General features: G+C 38.3%; 1 protein-coding gene across 10 annotated transcripts in view; it reads right to left on the bottom strand.

Moving 5' to 3' along the window:
- LRRC36 (leucine rich repeat containing 36) overlaps window positions 1-19680 on the bottom strand; it is an 88109-nt gene that overhangs the window by 60434 nt on the left and 7995 nt on the right. For 5 of the 10 annotated variants that reach the window (XM_086351179.1, XM_086351185.1, XM_086351184.1 and 2 more), the window contains exons 1-2: window positions 11875-12107; window positions 8888-8976 (exon numbers count right to left, since the gene is read on the bottom strand). In XM_086351179.1, coding sequence (XP_086207305.1) covers window positions 8888-8976; window positions 11875-11999 — 214 coding nt within the window. In that variant the 5' untranslated portion in view covers window positions 12000-12107. Of the gene's footprint in view, window positions 1-8887; window positions 8977-11874; window positions 12137-12746; window positions 12940-16234; window positions 16363-19680 lie in introns of those variants that run through there. The other 5 variants (XM_086351188.1, XM_086351189.1, XM_086351181.1 and 2 more) reach the window with 4 other exon arrangements.

Below are 19680 nucleotides of genomic sequence, written 5' to 3'. Positions count from 1 at the left end.
ATATTTAGAGTATATAGAGAACTCCTAATACTCAACAACAACAAAAAAGCAACTTGGTTCAAAAGTGGGCAAAGGACTTGAATAGACATTTCTCCAAACGAAGATTTACAAATGGCCAATAAGCACACACACAAAAATACTCAACATCACTGATCATCAGGGAAATACAAATTAAAAACATGAGATACCAGCTCACACCCAGTAGGATGGCTACTACCAAAAAATCAGAAAATAACAAGTGTTGGTAAGGAGGTAGAGAAATCAGAACTCTTGTACACTGTTGGTGGGAGTGTAAAATGATACAGTGGCTATAGACAACAGTATGGCAATTCCTGAAAAAAATTAAAAATAAAATTACTATATGATACAATAATTTCACTTCTGGGTACATACCCCAAAGAAGTGAAAGCAGGGTCTTGAAGAGATAGATGTATACCCCTGTTCATAGCAGCATTATTCACAATAGCAAAAACATGGGAGTAACCCAAGTGTCCATCTACAAATGAATGGATAAACAAAATGTGCTCTATACATACAATGGAATATTATTCACCCTTAAAAAGGAAGGAAATTCTGACTAATGCTACCATGTGGATGAACTTTGAGGACATTGTGGTTGTTCAGTCACTAAGTCATGTACAACTCTCTACAACTCCATGGACTGCAGCATACCAGGCTTCCGTGTCCTTTACTAGCTCCTGGAGTTTGCTCAAACTCATGTCCATTGAGTCAGTGATGCCATCCAACCATCTCATCCTCTGTCCCCCCTTTCTCCTCCTCCTATCAATCTTTCCCAGCATCAGATCTTTACCAATGAGTTGACTCTTTGCATCAGGTGGCAGAAGTATTGGAGCTTCAGCTTCAGCATCAGTCCTTCCAATGAATATTCAGGGTTGATTTCCTTGAGGATTGACTGGTTTGATCTCCTTGCTGTCCAAGGGACTCTCAAGAGTCTTCTCCAGCATCACAATTCAAAAGCATCAATTCGGGACTACCTGGAGTTCTGCGCCCGGGAGCCCGGCACTCCAGCTCCTGCGCCGTCCACGCCTGAGGCTGCCGTGCTGCGCCACGTGGCCGCACGTATCCAGGAAAAAAAAAAAAAAACAAAAGCATCAATTCTTCGGCACTCAGCATTCTTTATGGTCCAACTTTCACATCCATAGATGACTACTGGAAAAACCACAGCTTTGACCTTTGTTGAGAAAGTGATGTCTCTGCTTTTTACTATGCTGTCTAGGTTTGTCATAACTTTTCTTCCAAAGAGCAAGCATCTTTTAATTTCATGGCTGCAGTCACCTTCCACAGTAATGTTGGAGCCCAGGTAAATAAAATCTGTCACTGTTTCCACTTTTGACCCATCTATTTGCATAAAGTGATAGGACTGGAAGCCATGGATCTTAGTTTTCTGAATGTTGAGTTTTAAGCCATCTTTTTCACTCTCCTCTTTCACCCTCATCAAGAGGCACTTTAGTTCATCTTTGCTTTCTGCTGGCATCATCTGCACATCTAAGGTTGTTGTTACTTCTTGCAATCTTGATTCCAGTCTGTGATTCATCCAGCTTGGTATTTCACATAATGTACTCTGCATATAAGTTAAATAAACAGGGTGACAATATACAGCCTTGACGTACTCCTTTTCCAATTTGGAACCAGTCTGTTGTTCCATGTCTGGTTCTAATTGCTTCTTGATCTGCATATGGGTTTCTCAGGAGGCAAGTAAGGTAGTCTGGTATCCCTACCTCTTTCAGAATTTTCCAGTTTGTTGTGATCCACACAGTCAAAGCCTTAGTGTAGTCAATGAAGCAGATATTTTTTTGGAATTCCCTTGCTTTTTCTACGATCCAATAGATGTTGGCAATTTGATCTCTGGTTCCTTTGCCTTTTCTAAATCCAGTTTGTACATCTGAAAGTTCTCTTCATATACTGCTGAAGCCTAGCCAGAAGGATTTTGAGCATTACCTTGCTATCATATGAAATGAGCGAAATAGCACAGTAGTTTGAACATTCTTTGGCATTGCCTTTCCTTGTGATTAGAATGAAAATTGATCTTTTCCAGTCCTGTGGCCATTGCTGAATTTTCTAAATTTGCTGGCATATTGAGTGCAGCACTTTAACAGAGTCATCTTTTAGGATTAGCAATAGCTCAGCTGGAATTTCATCACCTCCACCAGCTTTGTCCATAGTAATGCTTCCTACGGCCCACTTGATTTCACATTCCAGGATGTCTGGCTCTAGGAGAGTGATCATACCATCGTGATTATCTGAGTCATTCAGTTCAGTTCAGTTCAGTCGCTCAGTCGTGTCCTCACCAACTCCCAGAGCTCACTCAAACTCATGTCCATCAAGTCAGTGATGCCATCCAGCCATCTCATCCTCCGTCGTCCCCTTCTCCTCCTGCCCCCAATCCCTCCCAGCATCAGAGTCTTTTCCAATGAGTCAACTCTTCGCATGAGGTGGCCAAAGTACTGGAGTTTCAGCTTCAGCATCACTCCTTGCAAAGAACACCCAGGGCTGATCTCCTTCAGAATGGACTGGTTGGATCTCCTTGCAGTCCAAGGAACTCTCAAGAGTCTTCTCCAACACCACAGTTCAAAAGCATCAATTCTTCAGCACTCAGCCTTCTTCACAGTCCAACTCTCACATCCATACATGACCACAGGAAAAACCACAGCCTTGACTAGACGGACCTTTGTGGCAAAGTAATGTCTCTGCTTTTGAATATGCCATCTAGGTTGGTTATAACTTTCCTTCCAAGGAGTAAGCGTTTTTTAATTTCATGGCTGCAATCACTATCTGCAGTGATTTTGGAGCCCAAAAAAATAAAGTCTGACACTGTTTCCACTTTTTCCCCATCTATTTCCCATGAAGTGATGGGACCAGATGCCATGATCTTCGTTTTCTGAATGTTGAGCTTTAAGCCAACTTTTTGACTCTCCTCTTTCACTTTCATCAAGAGGCTTTTTAGTTCCTCTTCACTTTCTGCCATAAGGGTGGTGTCATCTGCATATCTGAGGTTATTGATATTTCTCCCGGTAATTTTGATTCCAGCTTGTGCTTCTTCCAGCCCAGCGTAAGCAGGGTGACAATATACAGCCTTGACGTACTCCTTTTCCTATTTGGAACCAGTCTGTTGTTCCATGTCCAGTTCTAACTGTTGCTTCCTGACCTGCATACAGGTTTCTCAGGAGGCAGGTCAGGTGGTCTGGTATTCCCATCTCTTTCAGAATTTTCCACAGTTTATTGTGATCCACACAGTCAAAGGCTTTGGCATTGTCAACAAAGCAGAAATATATGTTTTTCTGGAACTCTTGCTTTTTCGATGATCCAGCGGATGTTGACAATTTGATCTCTGGTTCCTCTGCCTTTTCTAAAACCAGCTTGAACATCTGGAAGTTCACGGTTCACGTATTGCTGAAGCCTGGCTTGGAGAATTTTGAGCATTACTTTACTAGCGTGTGAGATGAGTGCAACTGTGCGGTAGTTTGAACATTCTTTGGTATTGCCTTTCTTTGGGATTGGAATGAAAACTGACCTTTTCCAGTCCTGTGGCCACTGCTGAGTTTTCCAAATTTGCTGGCATATTGAGTGCAGCACTTTCACAGCATCATCTTTCAGGATTTGAAATAGCTCATCTGGAATTCCATCACCTCCACTAGTTTGTTCATAGTGATGCTTTCTAAGGCCCACTTGACTTCACATTCCAGGATGTTTGGCTCTAGGTGAGTGATCATACCATCGTGATTATCTTGGTCATGAACATCTTTTTTGTACAGTTCTTCTGTGTATTTTTGCTACCTCTTCTTAATATCTTCTGCTTCTGTTAGGTCCATACCATTTCTGTCCTTTATCGAGCCCATCTTTGCATGAAATGTTCCCTTGGTATCTCTAATTTTCTTGAAGAGATCTCTAGTCTTCCCCATTCTGTTGTTTCCTTAATCTGGGTCATTAAGGCCTTTATTGTACAATTCTTCTGTGTATTCTTGCTGCCTCTTCTTAATCTCTTCTGCTTCTGTTAGGTCCCGTTTACTTGAATATGCCCATCCAGTTTTCTTGAAGAGGTCTCTAGTCTTTTCCATTCTATTGTTTTCCTCTATTTCTTTGCATTGTTCTCTTACAGCTTTCTTATCTCTTCTTACTATTCTCTGGAACTCTGCATTCAGTTTGGTATATCTTTCCCTTTCTATTTTGCCTTTTGCTTCTCTTCTCAGCTATCTGTAAGACCTCTTCAACCATTTTGCCTTCTTGCATTTCTTTTTCCTTGGGATGGTTTTGGTCACTGCCTCCTGTACAATGTTACCAATCTCCGTCCATAGTTCTTCAGGCATTGTGTTTACCAGATCTAATCCCTTGAATCTACTTGTCATCTCCACTGTATAATCATAAGGAATTTGATTTAAATCACACCTGAATGGTCTAGTGGTTTTCCCTACTTTCTTCAATTAAAGTCTAAATTTTGCCCTAAGAAGGTCATGATCTAAGCCATACTCAGCTCTAGTTCTTGTTTTTGCTGACTGTAGTATAGAGCTTCTCCACCTTTGGCTGCAAAGAATATAATCAATCTGATTTTTGTATTGACCATCTGGTGATGTCCATGTGTAGAGTCATCTCTTGTGTTGTCGGAAGAGGGCAACAACATTGAGGACATTATGCTAAGTGAAATAAACCAGTCACAAAAAGACAAATACTGTATGATTTCTCTTCTATAAGAGACTCAGAGCAATCAGTATCAGAGAGAGAAAGAAAATAGAATGGTGATTTCTAGGGGCTACAGGGAGGGTAAGATGGGGAGTTATCATTTAATGGGTGTAGTTCAGTTTTATAAGATGAAAAGAGTTCCAGAGGGCTGGTGGTGATGAATGCATTTAATACCAGTGAACTGTTCACTTAAAAATGGTTAAGATGGTAAATCTTATATACATTTTACCACAATAAACATTTCTGAGAAAAAAAAACATAAAGAGATGGTAAAAAGATCAGTAGTTGCCAGGGGTAAGAGGGGAGTAAGGGAAGACTACGTGAGCACAGAGTTTAGGCCAGTGAAACTATTCTGTATGATACTAAAATGGTGGATACATGTCATTATATTAATACATTTACCAAACCCATAGAATGTACACTACCAAAAAGGAACCCTAATGTAAACTAAGGACTTCAGGTGATAATAATGTGTCAATGTAGGTTCATCAGTTGTAACAAAAGCACCACTCTGATGCCTGTTGTTGGTAGTGAGAGAGGCTATGCATGTGTAGAGGCAGGAGGTATATAGGAACCCTGTATTTCCTGTTCAGCTTTGCTGTGGATCTAAAACTATTCTAAAAAACAGTCTATTTTTTCAAATAGCAGACTAATATTGCAAAGGAGTATTTCTGCTCTTACATCTTTTAAATGTTTTCCATAACTGCATCAAACAAAAACATGAAATTAAAGGGCCTCACACTGCCTGTGGACCTCTGAAAGTATCCCTGCTCCAGGAGTTCACAACACTGAGTTTGAGGAATACTGATCTGTGTCATTTATTTAACGTTTTCATATGCACTGCCTGAAATTGTGTTACTTAGCTTTTTCATGTTTGTCTCATTATCTTATATTGCAAGTGATTCAGGAAATGACTGAATTTTCTATTTCCAGAGTATGTTTCAGAAGATAATTTATGTGAGTTTACAAAAAGAAAAAAGGAAAAAAAGTTGGATGAGAATCAAAAATTTCACTAAAAAGAATGGACTTTGATTTGGGTCATAAACAGAAGGATTTTAATTCAAGCACTGAAGGCAGAAGGGACAGCATTAGTTCAACGGCAAAAGAGAGAAAAAGGAGAGAGTGGTTTGACTTGACTGAAGCATCGTATATTGTAGTTGAGAAACAGGAGATATAAGGTTTCAGGGTAGGCTGAAGAGATGAGCTCCAGCAGTTTTTTTTGTTTTTTTTTTTAAATTAATTACTTGGCTGTGCTGTGTCTTAGCTGCTGCACAATGGGACCTTTGATCTTCGTTGCAGCACATGGAAACTTTAGTTGCAGCAAGTGGGATCTAGCACCCTGACCAAGGATTGAACCCAGGCCCCCTGCATTGGGTGTACAGTCTTAGCCACCAGGGAATTTCCACAGCTACAACTTAGAGAAGCCTTGTGTGTCAGATTGAGGACTCTAACTTCAGCTATGAGTGGGAGCCATGCAAGCTTTTGAGCAGGCAAATATAATAATCACAGTTGAGTTTTAAGAGAATTAATCTGACAGGAAATACAAAATGAACTGAATAAAGAAGAAACTAGGAGGCAGCACAGTATAATATTTAAGAGGACTTTGATGACTGACAGACTAGAGTTTGCATCACAGCTTTGCCACTTAGTGGATAATTAGAGCAAATTATTTCACCTCTTTTGGGCCTGGTTTCCTCACACATGAAGAAACAAGGATAATTATAATCACCTTCAAGGTTGTTGTGAGGATTTAATGAGATTATATAATAGCCTGGCCTAGAGTTTATACTCAGTGAATGATAGATATTAAACATGCCTGTTAAGAGACAGGAAAGGGAAAAGAAAGCTTGTTAATTGTGAATCATACTCTATGGTATGAACATTCAACTGGATTTGGGGGAGGGAGAGAATTATACCCCGCACTGATTCTGAGCCTGAATAATGAGAAAGTCGTGGTAACACTAAGGAAACCCTGAGAGCTGTTTAGGTCTGGAGGAAATGGCGTTCGTTTGAGTTTTTAACATGTTTAGCGTGAGAGGCTGGAAAATTATTCAGTGGTGATTCCAAGTGTATGTTAATAGTTGGTCAACAGAAATAGGGAACTGATGCAGAGAAACTGTACAAGTTGTCAAAGCTAGACCATTTTGTTTAAGAGTCATCAACAGGGAGGAAATAAAGCTAGCTGTGCAAACAGATGAGCTCAATAGGGCAAAGAGTAGAGAAAGAAGAGAATCTGAAGGCATAGCCTAGGTATGCTTATTTTAGGGGTATGGGAAAAGAGAGAGGGAACTTTGAAACAGTCAAAGATTATGCAGTGAAGAGACCAGGATGAGGATACAAGACAGTGAAGATTCCCTGCCATCCTAAATGACTGGTGGGAAAGCACTGTTTGAACAATCGAGCTGCTGCTGCTGCTGCTAAGTCACTTCAGTAGTGTCCGACTCTGTGCGACCCCATAGACAGCAGCCCCCCCAGGCTCCCCTGTCCCTGGGATTCTCCAGGCAAGAACACTGGAGTGGGTTGCCATTTCCTTCTCCAATGTAAGAAAGTGAAAAATGAAAGTGAAGTCACTCAGTCATGTCCAACTCTTCATGACCCCATGAACTGCAGTCCACCAGGCTCCTCCATCCATGGGATTTTCTAGGCAAGAGTACTGGAGTGAGGTGCCATCGCCTTCTCCAGAACAATTGAACTAGTGGGTAATATTTTCTAGAAAGTTTTGTCTTAGCCTGTGGCACAAACATTAATGTGGTATAACCACTTCAGTCATACTGGATTACTAACAGTGCTTACAGGCAACACTCCGCAGGGATCTAGCACAAAACATAATTTTCAGCAGAAAGCAAAGATTTTTAACGTTTCAAAGCAGCAAAATAAACTTAATATTAAAAAAAAAATTCCAGCAACAGCTGGAGCTTCTGAGCACCTTTAGAAATGGGCCCTGTGTCTAGTAAAGCAGTTTGTTCTCAGTAAAGGCTGTGTACTTTAAAACATTTTAATTCATAGAGTGACTGTGGTGCTTATGACATATAATAATATAAATGACCTTTAATTCAGCTCATACAAAAAATGTAATCAAATTATGCTTCAGTGTATCTTTGTCTTTCTGGAAATGGATACATAGATGCTTATACTTATAAAAAGATAGGAAAGCTGTATATCAAATTAACTGAGATTCTCTTTAGGGGAAAGTCTTCTGAGTGATTAAAATGTTCTTTGGGCTTTTCAGTACTTTCCAAAATAATTACAATAGAATTTCATCAGTTTTGAAATATAAAAAATGCTATTTAAAATGAAATAGAGCAATCTATGGTCCATGACTTACATGTGACCTCTAAGACCTCTGAGACCTCTAAGAAAGGAAAATAAATATCATACCTCACTATGGCTTAATTTACCTTGAAATTTTACATAAAAATAATTTGTCAATTAATATCTACATGGATAGACACAAAGTCAGGAAATAAAATACTATATATTACAAACTGAAAACCCTTTGTGTCTAAACTACATCATCAATCTATTAATTATTGTTGAGATTTTAAGGATTAATTTTTAGAGTTTGTAGACCCTTCAAAAAAGGGACAGAGACCTCAAGCCAGAAAAAATTTTCTCAAGTGAAAGGTCATCTGATGAGTGCCAAATTAATCCATATGGGCCCACTGCATGCAAGTTCTCTACTGTAAAGCTTTCTTCTAGCCTGTGGCAGGACCATGAATGTAGCATAACATTTTATTCACGTTGGATTTCCAATACTGCTTACAGGCAACAATCCCCAAGAATATAGCGGAAATAGATTCTGCAGTTACAAAGTTTCAAGGTGGAGACACCAAGAGGCTAAGGGTGTGAGCTGCACTGATGCAGATGAGTCCTGAATCTGTGGCTAATGAATCCTGTGGGGATTGGCAATGCAATTTTCAGGATGTACTAATGATATAAAGTGATGTAAGTGAAACTGAACTCTCTGAGTACAGCTTGTACACTTTGATGGGTTCTGGCTTAGGCCTGCTTAGTAAATAGGGCTTCTCTGGCAATGAGAGAAAGAAGGAAAAACACAAACTGGTAAACCTTGTGCTTGCTTCAAATCTATGTTATTTCTCAACTATTTTGTCTTCATCCTACTCAAGATTGGCCATAATAACAGAAACAATTAATGTTTTAATTGTTTTGTGGTCAGAAAGGGAAAACTTACCAGTTTCAATTCTGTTATCACTATCAGTGCTGACTTTTGATGCAGTGCTCTCATTTGTTACACAGTTTTTTACTGTCTTCTCCCTAGAGCTGTCACATCAAATAATTTATTTAAAACTGAAAGAAGCTTCTGAGATCACGAGTAAAGGCTATTTAGAAAAAAACATTTCAGGGTACTCAGATTTTTTTTTTCCCAAATGCTCCAGAACATATTATTTTCACAAATATTTCAGTTAAAACTATTTTTTTAAAAGTCATAGTATTTTCATTGGGAAATGAGAAAGAAAGACACTACAGTTCACCCTCCAAAGCATGAAAGCCAGAAAATTCCGAACTTAGATACTCTGTTTTCTTGACATAAACTTAGGTCTGGATGACTCAGGGAGTATTATTTTATATTATAAAATAAAAATGTTTTATTTTGAATTAAAAACTTCATAGGACACAGAAAGGATGGTTCTTCTACCAAGAATTACAATGGAGACAACCATAACCATTAGTTTGAAAAAGAAATAAGAAAGGCAAGTGTTTGCACTTGATTGATGTAGTATGTTAAGACTGGTGTGTACAGATTGGGAAATACATTAAGTACAAACAGCCTAAACAATGAGCCAAGCACTTTACTCTCATCATTTCATTTAATCATAAAAGCTCTCCCATTAATCTATAATCACCATTTTATAGGTTGGGGGACTTGGGACTCAGAAAGGCTTAAAAGAAAAGTCCTTCACCCAAGGTTGGAGAGCTTACAGAGTACTAATGTTAATTCTGGACACTTGAGCAACATTTTACTTCTGGTTTTGCAATCACTATAAGGTAACTAAACAGAAATATAGTGGTGATAATTGTTTGCCTCACTAGGAAGTTTATTCAGTTATACATTAACTCACCTCTGGATTTCTGTAGTAAACAAGGTACTCCAATGCATTTAAAATAGGAATTAATTTACAAAGTACATATACAAATAATTTTTAAGAAATATTCCATTTCTTTCTAGGGTGAATTTTAGTCTATGTAAATTAATCTCATTAACCTCAGGGCTTCCCAGGTGGCCCAGTGGTAAAGAATCCACCTGCAAGGAAGGAGACCTGGGTTCAATCCCTGGGTCAGGAAGATTCCCTGGAGAAGGAAATGGCAACCCACCCCAGTATTCTTGCTTGGGAAATCCCATGGGCAGAGGAGCCTAGCAGACTACAGTTCATGGGGTCACAAAAGAGTCAGACTTAGCTAATATACAACAACAACAAATTAAACGACTTTAAAATATAGGGAATTTATGGGCTTCCATGGTGGCTCAGTAGTAAAGAATCCACCTGACAATGCAGAAGCCACAGGTTTGACCCCTAATCCAGAAAGATCTCACATGTCAAAGAGCAACTAAGCCCATGCACCACAACTATTGAGCCTGTGCTCTAGAGCCACAGCTACTGAATTCCTCGTGTGTGGAGTCCATGCTGTGCAACAAGAGAAGCCATCTTAATGAGAAGCCTGCACACTACAGCTAGAGTAGCCCTTGCTTGCTGCAACTAGAGAAAAGTCCGAGCAGCAATGAAGACTAAGCATAGCCAAAAATAAACAAATATTTTTTTAAATAGGGAACTTAAAAAAATAGAGAAATAAGGCTGCTCTCTGAGGGTTACATTACAAAACATATAATGGATGAGAACAGAGACAGGCAGAGTCACCAGAAAAGAGCAGGATCCCAGGCCAACAGGCATGGACTTCACTTAATCATCATTCAGCAAACTATTTCTCAGCACCGCTCATGGGCCAGACATTGTTCTAGGTGCTAGGGATACTACAGTAAACAAGACAAGCAAGGTCTTTGTTCTCATGGAGCTTATATTCTAGTGGAGGGGAAAGATAATAAAGAAGTAAACAAAAAACATTCTGAGGAAGAATATTTAGTGTTGTGTGGACATTTTCATAGCTTATCAAGTTAAAAATGGTATGTATAGGAAGCAAACTGCTATAAAATAAATATATTTATTATTTTATTATTAATATATTTATATATTGATTGTATGATATATAAGGTCCTATGTTGTTATAATATATAAACATGCACAGACAAAATACACACACACACATACATATACCTAAAACTAAGAAGATATTTACCATAATATAATTAGTGTTTCTTTTTGGATAGTGTGATTATAAGTGGCTAACATTGTTTTTTTCTCTACTTTCCATATTCTCACAATAAATACATTCTTTCTATCATCAGAAAAAAAGTACTAATAATACATCTACATATGTGTATAGGTACACAGATGTCTGAAAGGATGTATACCAAACATTACTAGTAGTTAACTTAGTAGCAAAATATAGGGTGATTCTGACTTTTTCTCCTGCACTTCTGTGTTATTTAAATTGTTTATCATAAACTTCTATTTTTCAAAAATAATAAAACAACTTTTTTTAAAAAGCATGAATTTGGGGGTAGAAGATATGGTATCTTATTTGGACAGAATTTTAGTAATAAAAAATGGAAAAAATCTACCATTCAGATACTTTGGAGGTTAAAGGGCCATTTACTTTTGGTTTTGTACAAAAATGCTTCTCTTATCATTCTTTAACAAATTTATCTCTAATGATCCTACCCATGGTAATGTATGTAATCCTCCTAATTCAATAGGAAAAGACCATGTACTAATTTATAACTCTACCAAGAAAGGGCTGACAAACATTTATGGGAATAAGTAATCCCATAAAATCCCTATCTATAAACTCTGAACAATAACTTTAGAGAATGTACAATTATATCCAAAGAAGACACAGTGGTTCAAGAAAGCAGAAATGTTCCACTGATGGCCAGATTCTCACCCCAGATAAATCTGAAAATTCTGCATAGATACTTTGATTTCTAATCTGAGGGTTCTTACAACTTGTAGAGATTTCTGCTGGATAATGAAGAAAGTTAAGCAGGAATTCACTACTCTCTGTCCAGAACCAAACTAAAAAAATTTTTGGTAAAAATCTTACCTTTTTTCCACCTCTAAAAGAAAATTTTCACTGTTGCCCAACTGACTAAAATGCAGCTTGGCAGCTTTTCTCTCACTTTCTCGTACAGCTCGGTCATCTGGAGGCAAAAACCGTGGTCTGAGCATATTTCTTTTTTGGAGTAAACAGTAGTGGGTCAGAAAAGCATTTTCACAGAGTAAAAACTAAAGATCAGTCTCATCTTTTGTTTGAGACGGGTCACAGAATAATGCTATTATGTTGTCACTGGAGTAAGTAGTAACTCAGGGAGACTACAGGGACACCATAGCAACAACTGTCACCTAAGTGTAACTATCACTACAAGAAAGTACAGTTTGGGCAGCAAACAATCCAAATGGCCTAATCTTAAAGGCTGAAAGTCACAACATTTCTAAAAGACTTTACTTAGCTTCCCTATAACTTTCCCAGGAGCATGTAACATAGAAGTTTATATCAATGAGAATAAAATTATAAAGAAATACAGACTAACTTATTTGAAGGAATATTTATTGTTCCTCGCTAACTAAGCCTCAAAAAGTTGCTATGTTCATTTTCTACTGCTAATGTAGTTACAAAGTTGGGGCACCTGAAAAAATAAATGTCAACCTGGAAACTTTTTGTTGGGGAGGAAGTGGTGGTGAAACCATCAACTGAAGAAAACTAAAGCTGGAAGTAACTGATAAAATCATAGATTGTCATTCAATAAACAATAAAAGGACTCGTCATACATCCTGCCAACACAAACGTTACATAAATATTGACTAATAAACAAATATATCCTGTCAGTACACACTCTGGGCCAACATCCAAAAAGTTAGGAGGCAGCTGGTTTAAAGTAAGATTTGGGGACAAAGAACAAGGGAGGAGGGTCTCACCCAGTTTCTCCAGAGTTTGTAGCATATAGACAGCAAAGAGCCTATAATCTGTATCTTTCCTGACAACAGGATTGAGTCTCAAATCTAGTTCTTTGAGGAAGGGTAAAGGCTGTAGGCGGGACACCTCCACTAATGAAGGAATGTTGTTATAATATAAATTCAGGTCTTGGAGTGAACATAAATACTGGATGCCCTGCAAGGAAAAGACCACATTATGAAAGTGCATGTTGGGAAGGATTAGGAATCTCACAGATAAAGGTAGAAATATAAATATTATTTTTCATCCTTAAACAATTACCCGAGTCACCCATGACAAAGGCAGGGTTGAAATTCCCATTTAGTTGCCTGAGAATAAGAATGCTGCAGCCCATGGGCACTGGGTGTGCTATACATTAAATAATTCACTGATATCATACATTTCCTCCTTTATAAGCTCTGACATCCAAATATCTGCAGTCAGTTCTATACTTCTGTTGCCTCTCATCACTTTCCCAATCTAATCCTTCCTGGTAGTAGCCAACCCAAGTCACTTTTGCACTTCTCTCACCCTTGCTACAACCACTCGCCTGACCCCAAAAGCCCTCAAGAGGGAGGGAGGCAAAAGAGAGATGGTTCTAAGGAAAGGGTATGGAAAAAAATTAAGTGTGTATGTATTTTGTTGTTGTTCTGTCACTAAGTCGTGTCTGACTCATTGTGATCCTATGGACTGCAGCACGCCAGGCTCCTCTGTGCTTCACTATCTCCCAGACTTTGCTCAGGTTCATATCCATTGAGTTGGTGATGCTATCTAACCATCTCATCCTCTGCTGCCCCCTTCTCCTTTTGCCTTCAATCCTTCCAAGCATCAGGGTCTTTTCCAATGAGTCGGCTTATCACATCAGGTGGCCAAAGTATTCCATGTATATGTTCTTCTATTAATATCTCAAGACCTCACTTTTAGGATAAAAGGACTACATGGCAAAACCAAACAATTCGATCTCCAAATCTTCCCTCCTGGACCAATCTGGAGCCCTCTTTTTCCCCTTCAGAGTTACTGCCACCACACAAGCTCCCCATCCTTCAATCAGTCAGTTCCTCTTGGTAGAAATGCTCTTCCTTCTTCTGTTCTCTCTCTGTGGACTTAGCAACCCCACCCCCTCCACTTCTCTAGCAACAGTGCAATCAGAACTGGTACACTTGAGAGGAAAAGCCACAGTTTTTCTCCTTTACTAAAACCTACTATTGAAACTAATTGCTTAATTTTCATGTATTTAGCTAGTTAGGTGCTTTGGCCCAGCACTAAATTTCAGGACAATATTTCAAAACATGTACATATATGTATAGTCACATACTTTTAATATTAAAAATGCTTACCATAAAAGGAACTCTGTCATTGAGAGTTATTTCAGAAAGGTAAAATTATTTTCCATCACCTATTTATAAAATAATGTTTATCTTCTTTTCTCATTTAAAATTAACCTTTTTTAATTGCAGGAAGTTTAGAAAACTCAAGGTATATTCAAAACATTTCTGAATTGAACCCTGTCTACAGTTCAACGCATTTCTTTCTGGCTATTTTCAGTTCCATTAACTTCTACATTGTGAAAGGATCAATGGTTAGGAATATTTATCAATGCTTTTGGCGTCACTCTCAGGGTAGCACACCATTAGGGCTGTCTTTAAATGTATCTAATATCCCAGCTCAAGTAATCTTTTAATGTCTCAGTATAACAGTCAAGGAAACGATTCCAATCCTCCTCTCACGTTTCCCCATTGGCATAAATTCATGTATTCTCAATGCTACACTAGAAATAAACACAAAACATTTTCCCCTTGAAAAAATTAAGCAAAATGATCAGAGCTGCTAGAGATGAATACCTGCAGATAAATTACAGAAGTAAAAAAAAAAAAAATCTAGAAAACTGGCATTTACTAAGTGCTTTCTATATGCCAAACACTACCAGGAATCTTATGTATGTAATTTTTGATTAGTTGTGCTAATTGATTAATCTTCACAACAGTTTTTCAGGCAATTTACAGAAGTAGAAAGAAAAAGGGTGCAAAAGCAAATGACAGCAATGCTCATTCAATCTTTTTAGTCTGAAAATACAAACAGATAAAAATACATATGAGAAGAGGAGGCCTAAATAACTCTGTATTAATACTTTCTGATATAGGTGAGCCAGATACAAAGGGCTGTTATCGAAGATTCTAAAGACCTAGTTTAACTTGGAATTTCTGCTCTTAGAACCCTACTTGGAAATTTGATCTAGCTTAGATTTCTTCTTTCAGGGCCCTTAGTTTTAGATCTTGAGATTGGGTCTGATTTGTGTTGTTGAACAAATTTCCCCTAAGAAATGCAAAACTGGCAGAATAATCCAGATTAGTAACCAATCTTGGACAGCATCGGTAAGTCTTTCACCTTCAGTCTTGCAAAGAAGGGTTTTATCAAGAGAGACTTGTAGCTGGGCAAAAAGGGAATAGTGGAAGAAATACTATTTGGGGGTCTACACAAAGAAAAGAAATTTTCCATTTCTGTGTGTGAGGGTGTTTATGTTTGCAGAGCTCTTGCTTTGTTTGCTAATCCTCACACTTTCTGCTTAAGCATCTACTTTCCTGAACTGTCCTCTGCTCCACCAGCTCCTGGCCTGGAAGTTTTTCTTTGTTTTCAAGACCATCTTTTTCTCCCCCTCCTGGAAAAAAATCACAATAGCAATCTAGGCCAGTGTTTCTCCATATATGTTCCATGCATCAACATCATCAGAATCCCTTGGGAATGTCCTGGACCCACTGCATATTAACTCAGACTCTCAGAATAGGGACTAAGACTCTACATTTTAATTAATATTTTATTTATTTATTATTTTTTATTATTTATTTTGCCATGTCACACAGCTTGTGGGATCTTAAACATGAGTCCTAATCACTAGACTGCCATACAATCTCTAAGAATCTGTACTTTTAACAGTGTTCCTCATAATTTTTTAACACACATGAAGAATCATTGGAGAAGGCAATGGCACCCCACTCCAGTACTCTTGCCTGGAAAGTCCCATGGATGGAGGAGCCTGGTGGGCTGCAGTCCATGGGGTCACTGGAGTCGGACACGACTGAGCGACTTCACTTTCACTTTTCACTTTCATGCATTGGAGAGGGAAATGGCAACCCACTCCAGTGTTCTTGCCTGGAGAATCCCAGGGACAGGGGAGCCTGGGGGGCTGCCGTCTATGGGGTCGCACAGAGTCGGACACTACTGAAGCGACTTAGCAGCAGCAAGAATCATAACTATTGCCCTAGGCAGTGACAGTTTTCTTTCAGTATAAAAGAAATTTTCCCCCACTATCTTATAATTTAAAATGTCAAACGTAAAGCAAAATTGAAAGAATTTTATGGTGAATAACAAAATTTAGTTTGGAAACATTTAAAAGGATATTCCCCAAGCTGATATTCTTTTATTTTTTCCCATCAAAAAAACAGAAAACTGTCTGGTCATAAAACACAGAACTTACCTTCAGGCTAGTGATCAAATTTCTTGATAAATCTAAGGATCGGAGACTTTTAAAATTTCTAAAGGCATCACCAATGGAATGGATTTTTCCAGCATAAGATCCCTGCAATGAAAGAGACTCCACCAGTTCTGAAAAGAGATCATCAGTAGATATATTATGATCTCTGCTTGGAAAAAGAGCAGAGTCATTGAAAAACAGGCCTTCCTGTCTCTCATATCTCATCTGTGAAAGGTCCTACATTTAAGGCTCATAAAAAGAACAGATCTTCCTTTTAAAATTAGCAATATGGTCTAATGCAGTGACATCAAGACTTGGTTTTACAGAAACCTTGAGTTTCTTTAATTACCCTGAATGATGTAGTAAAAATCTCCCAAAGTTCTCAAAACAAACAACAAATTCAGCAATCCCACTGCTAGGATTTAGCCCAAAAATAGTACAGCATTTTGCCAGGACAGATGGATGTCAATTTCAGGAAAGTTTCAGGATAGTGAAACAAAGAAAGAGAGGGAAGGAGGGAGGGAAGAAGAAAGGGAGAGAAGGAGAAAGGAAAAGGAGAAAAAGAAAACCGTCAAAGGGCTCATCGGTAGAAGAGCAGAACAAGATGGTCTAAGCAGCAGTGCATTGAACAATGTACTAGATCTGTGACCTTGTAAAAGTCACTTAACTTCTCTGTGCATCCATTTCCTCATGTGAAAAATGGAGATTACAACATTACTTACCTCATAAGATGTTGTAAGGATTTAATGACTATATGTATTGTGTATATACAAATATATAGTTATTGCTGTTGTTTAGTCTCTAAGTCATGTTCCACTCTTTGCGACCCCATGGACTGTAGCCCACCAGGCTTTTCTGTCCATGGGATTTCTTAGGCAAGAATACTGTTACGGGTTGCCATTTCCTTCTCCAGGGAATCTTCCCAACCCAAGGATTGAATCCGCATCTCCTTCATTGGCAGGTGAGTTCTTTACTGCTGAGCCACCAGGAAAACCCATAAACATATACACATATATGTGTGTGTGTTTTGTGTGTGTGTGTGTGTGTGTGAGAGAGAGAGAGAGAGAGAGAATACAAAACTTAGAATAGTGTCTGACATATGGTGCTATATACATGCTAATTATTATTATATAGTCATTTAAAACAATGAGGTAGATTTGTAGATGTTTATATGGAAAGATCTCAAAGACACTGAGGAAAAAGTGTGACTTTGTGTCTGTATATGTATGACTGTGTTTTAAAGAATGTATGTGTGTGTGTACTTATGTGTGTGTATATATATATACATACATCAGATCAGATCAGATCAGTCGCTCAGTCATGTCCGACTCTTTGCGACCCCATGAATTGCAGCACGCCAGGCCTCCCTGTCCATCACCAACTCCCGGAGTTCACTCAGACTCACGTCCATTGAGTCAGTGATACCATCCAGCCATCTGATCCTCTGTCGTCCCCTTCTCCTCCTGCCCCCAATCCCTCCCAGCATCAGAGTCTTTTCCAATGAGTCAACTCTTCGCATGAGGTGGCCAAAGTACTGGAGTTTCAGCTTTAGCATCATTCCTTCCAAAGAAATCCCAGGGCTGATCTCCTTCAGAATGGACTGGTTGGATCTCCTTGCAGTCCAAGGGACTCTCAAGAGTCTTCTCCAACACCACAGTTCAAAAGCATCAATTCTTTGGCGCTCAGCCTTCTTCACAGTCCAACTCTCACATCCATACATGACCACAGGAAAAACCATAGCCTTGACTAGACGGACCTTTGTTGGCAAAGTAATGTCTCTGCTTTTGAATATGCTATCTAGGTTAGTCATAACTTTCCTTCCAAGGAGTAAGCGTCTTTTAATTTCATGGCTGCAGTCATCATCTGTAGTGATTTTGGAGCCCAGAAAAATAAAGTCTGACACTGTTTCCACTGTTTCCCCATCTATTTCCCATGAAGTGATGGGACCGGATGTCAAACTAGACTTCTGACAGCACTGAAAAGAGGAGAATCTCAAAAGCAAGACAATAGGAACTCACTGGTAAGTGTGGTGGGCCAAAATGAGAACAGGAACAAAAACTGGAAGAAGGTTCTGCAGAATCCCATTAGCAGGTGACTGCCAAGGAACTGCACCGAAATAAGTTCTTAAGGTACTGGAGCAGTCTAGGCCCTATAAACTATTAAAAACATGAAACAAGATCCTTTTCAAGACAGATTCATCCCTGAAAGAAATAACTGGAACAGAATTCACATTGAATGGAATACAGACAATGGGTTCAAAAGAAAGAGAAGGTTTAGATATAAGTCCAGGAGGGAAGCAGAGACTGCAGATCTCAGGAAGCTTAAAGCCCTATTTTTAGTTCTTCATGAACACAACAGAAGAGGGAGCTCCAAACCCTGAAACTAGAAAAGTTATTCTGGCCCAGCCAAAAGTATAGAAAACTTAACGCACTTTAACAAAGAGACACAGAAAAGGTTTATAATCAAATTGTATATGAGGTTTTTAAAACAAAAAAGAACAAAAAACAGAATAGCATCCCTAAAGAATGAAAGCACTCCAAAAAGATACATCCACAAAACAAATGAAACTTTTAACTTAGTATTTCAAAACAAATTTCAAAAGCTAAAAGATGTCATAACAAAGTGTAGCAGTTCTCAAAACATCGTCCCTAGATCCCTGGAGGTCCCTGAGACATGTACAGGGGTCCACAAAATCAAAACTATTTTTAAAAATTATTTTCATAATAATATTAAAATATTAACAACTCTTTTTACTATGCTGATATTTACACATATGGTATAAAAGCAAAAACTACTGAGGCCTTAGAATGACTTAAGGCAGTGGCATCAAACTTTAGTCTTAGTCATAATATTGTATTCTTCACCATTATATGCATGCAGTTAAAAAAAGAGCCACGTTTTCTTAAGAATGCCCTTGAAAAAGCAGTAAAAATGGTTAATTTTAGTAAATCTTGACCCTTGAGTATGTCTTTTTTATATAGTGTTCCTAAATGGGAGGTATGCATGAAGTATTTCTGCTGCATACTGAAGTATGGTGGATGCCTAGCAAGAAAACACTTGTGTGGGTTTCAAGATGCCAGCTTAACTAGCCATTTTTTGGCGGGGAGGTAACTATTGTTACTATAAAATTCTGACATACTTGAATGGCTGTGAGACATTTTCTTAAAAATAAAGTGAGACCATCACTTCAGTCAAAACAAGTAATAACTGTTGTCAATTATTAACATATAAGCTTCCAAGCCGAAATTAGAATTTTGATAAACTTGTATTTGCCACCATAAACTTGACAGATTCCAAAACCTAAAGCTCTCTCTAGTGAAATTTGTGATGATATTAACAAATATGATTTTTTAATGTTATATAATGAAATTTGTCAATATTTAGAAGATCTACATAAGTCAGTGAGTTAATATCTTTCAAATGATGGATGCATCATGTTGATGTACCAA

This window comes from Bos grunniens, chromosome 18, assembly GCF_055505025.1.
Source record: "Bos grunniens cultivar Pamir isolate PY7600 chromosome 18, Bosgru_T2T1.0, whole genome shotgun sequence".
Taxonomy (NCBI): domain Eukaryota; kingdom Metazoa; phylum Chordata; class Mammalia; order Artiodactyla; family Bovidae; genus Bos; species Bos grunniens.
Note: the sequence above shows the minus strand (reverse complement) of the source record. Positions and strands in the feature narration are given on the sequence as shown.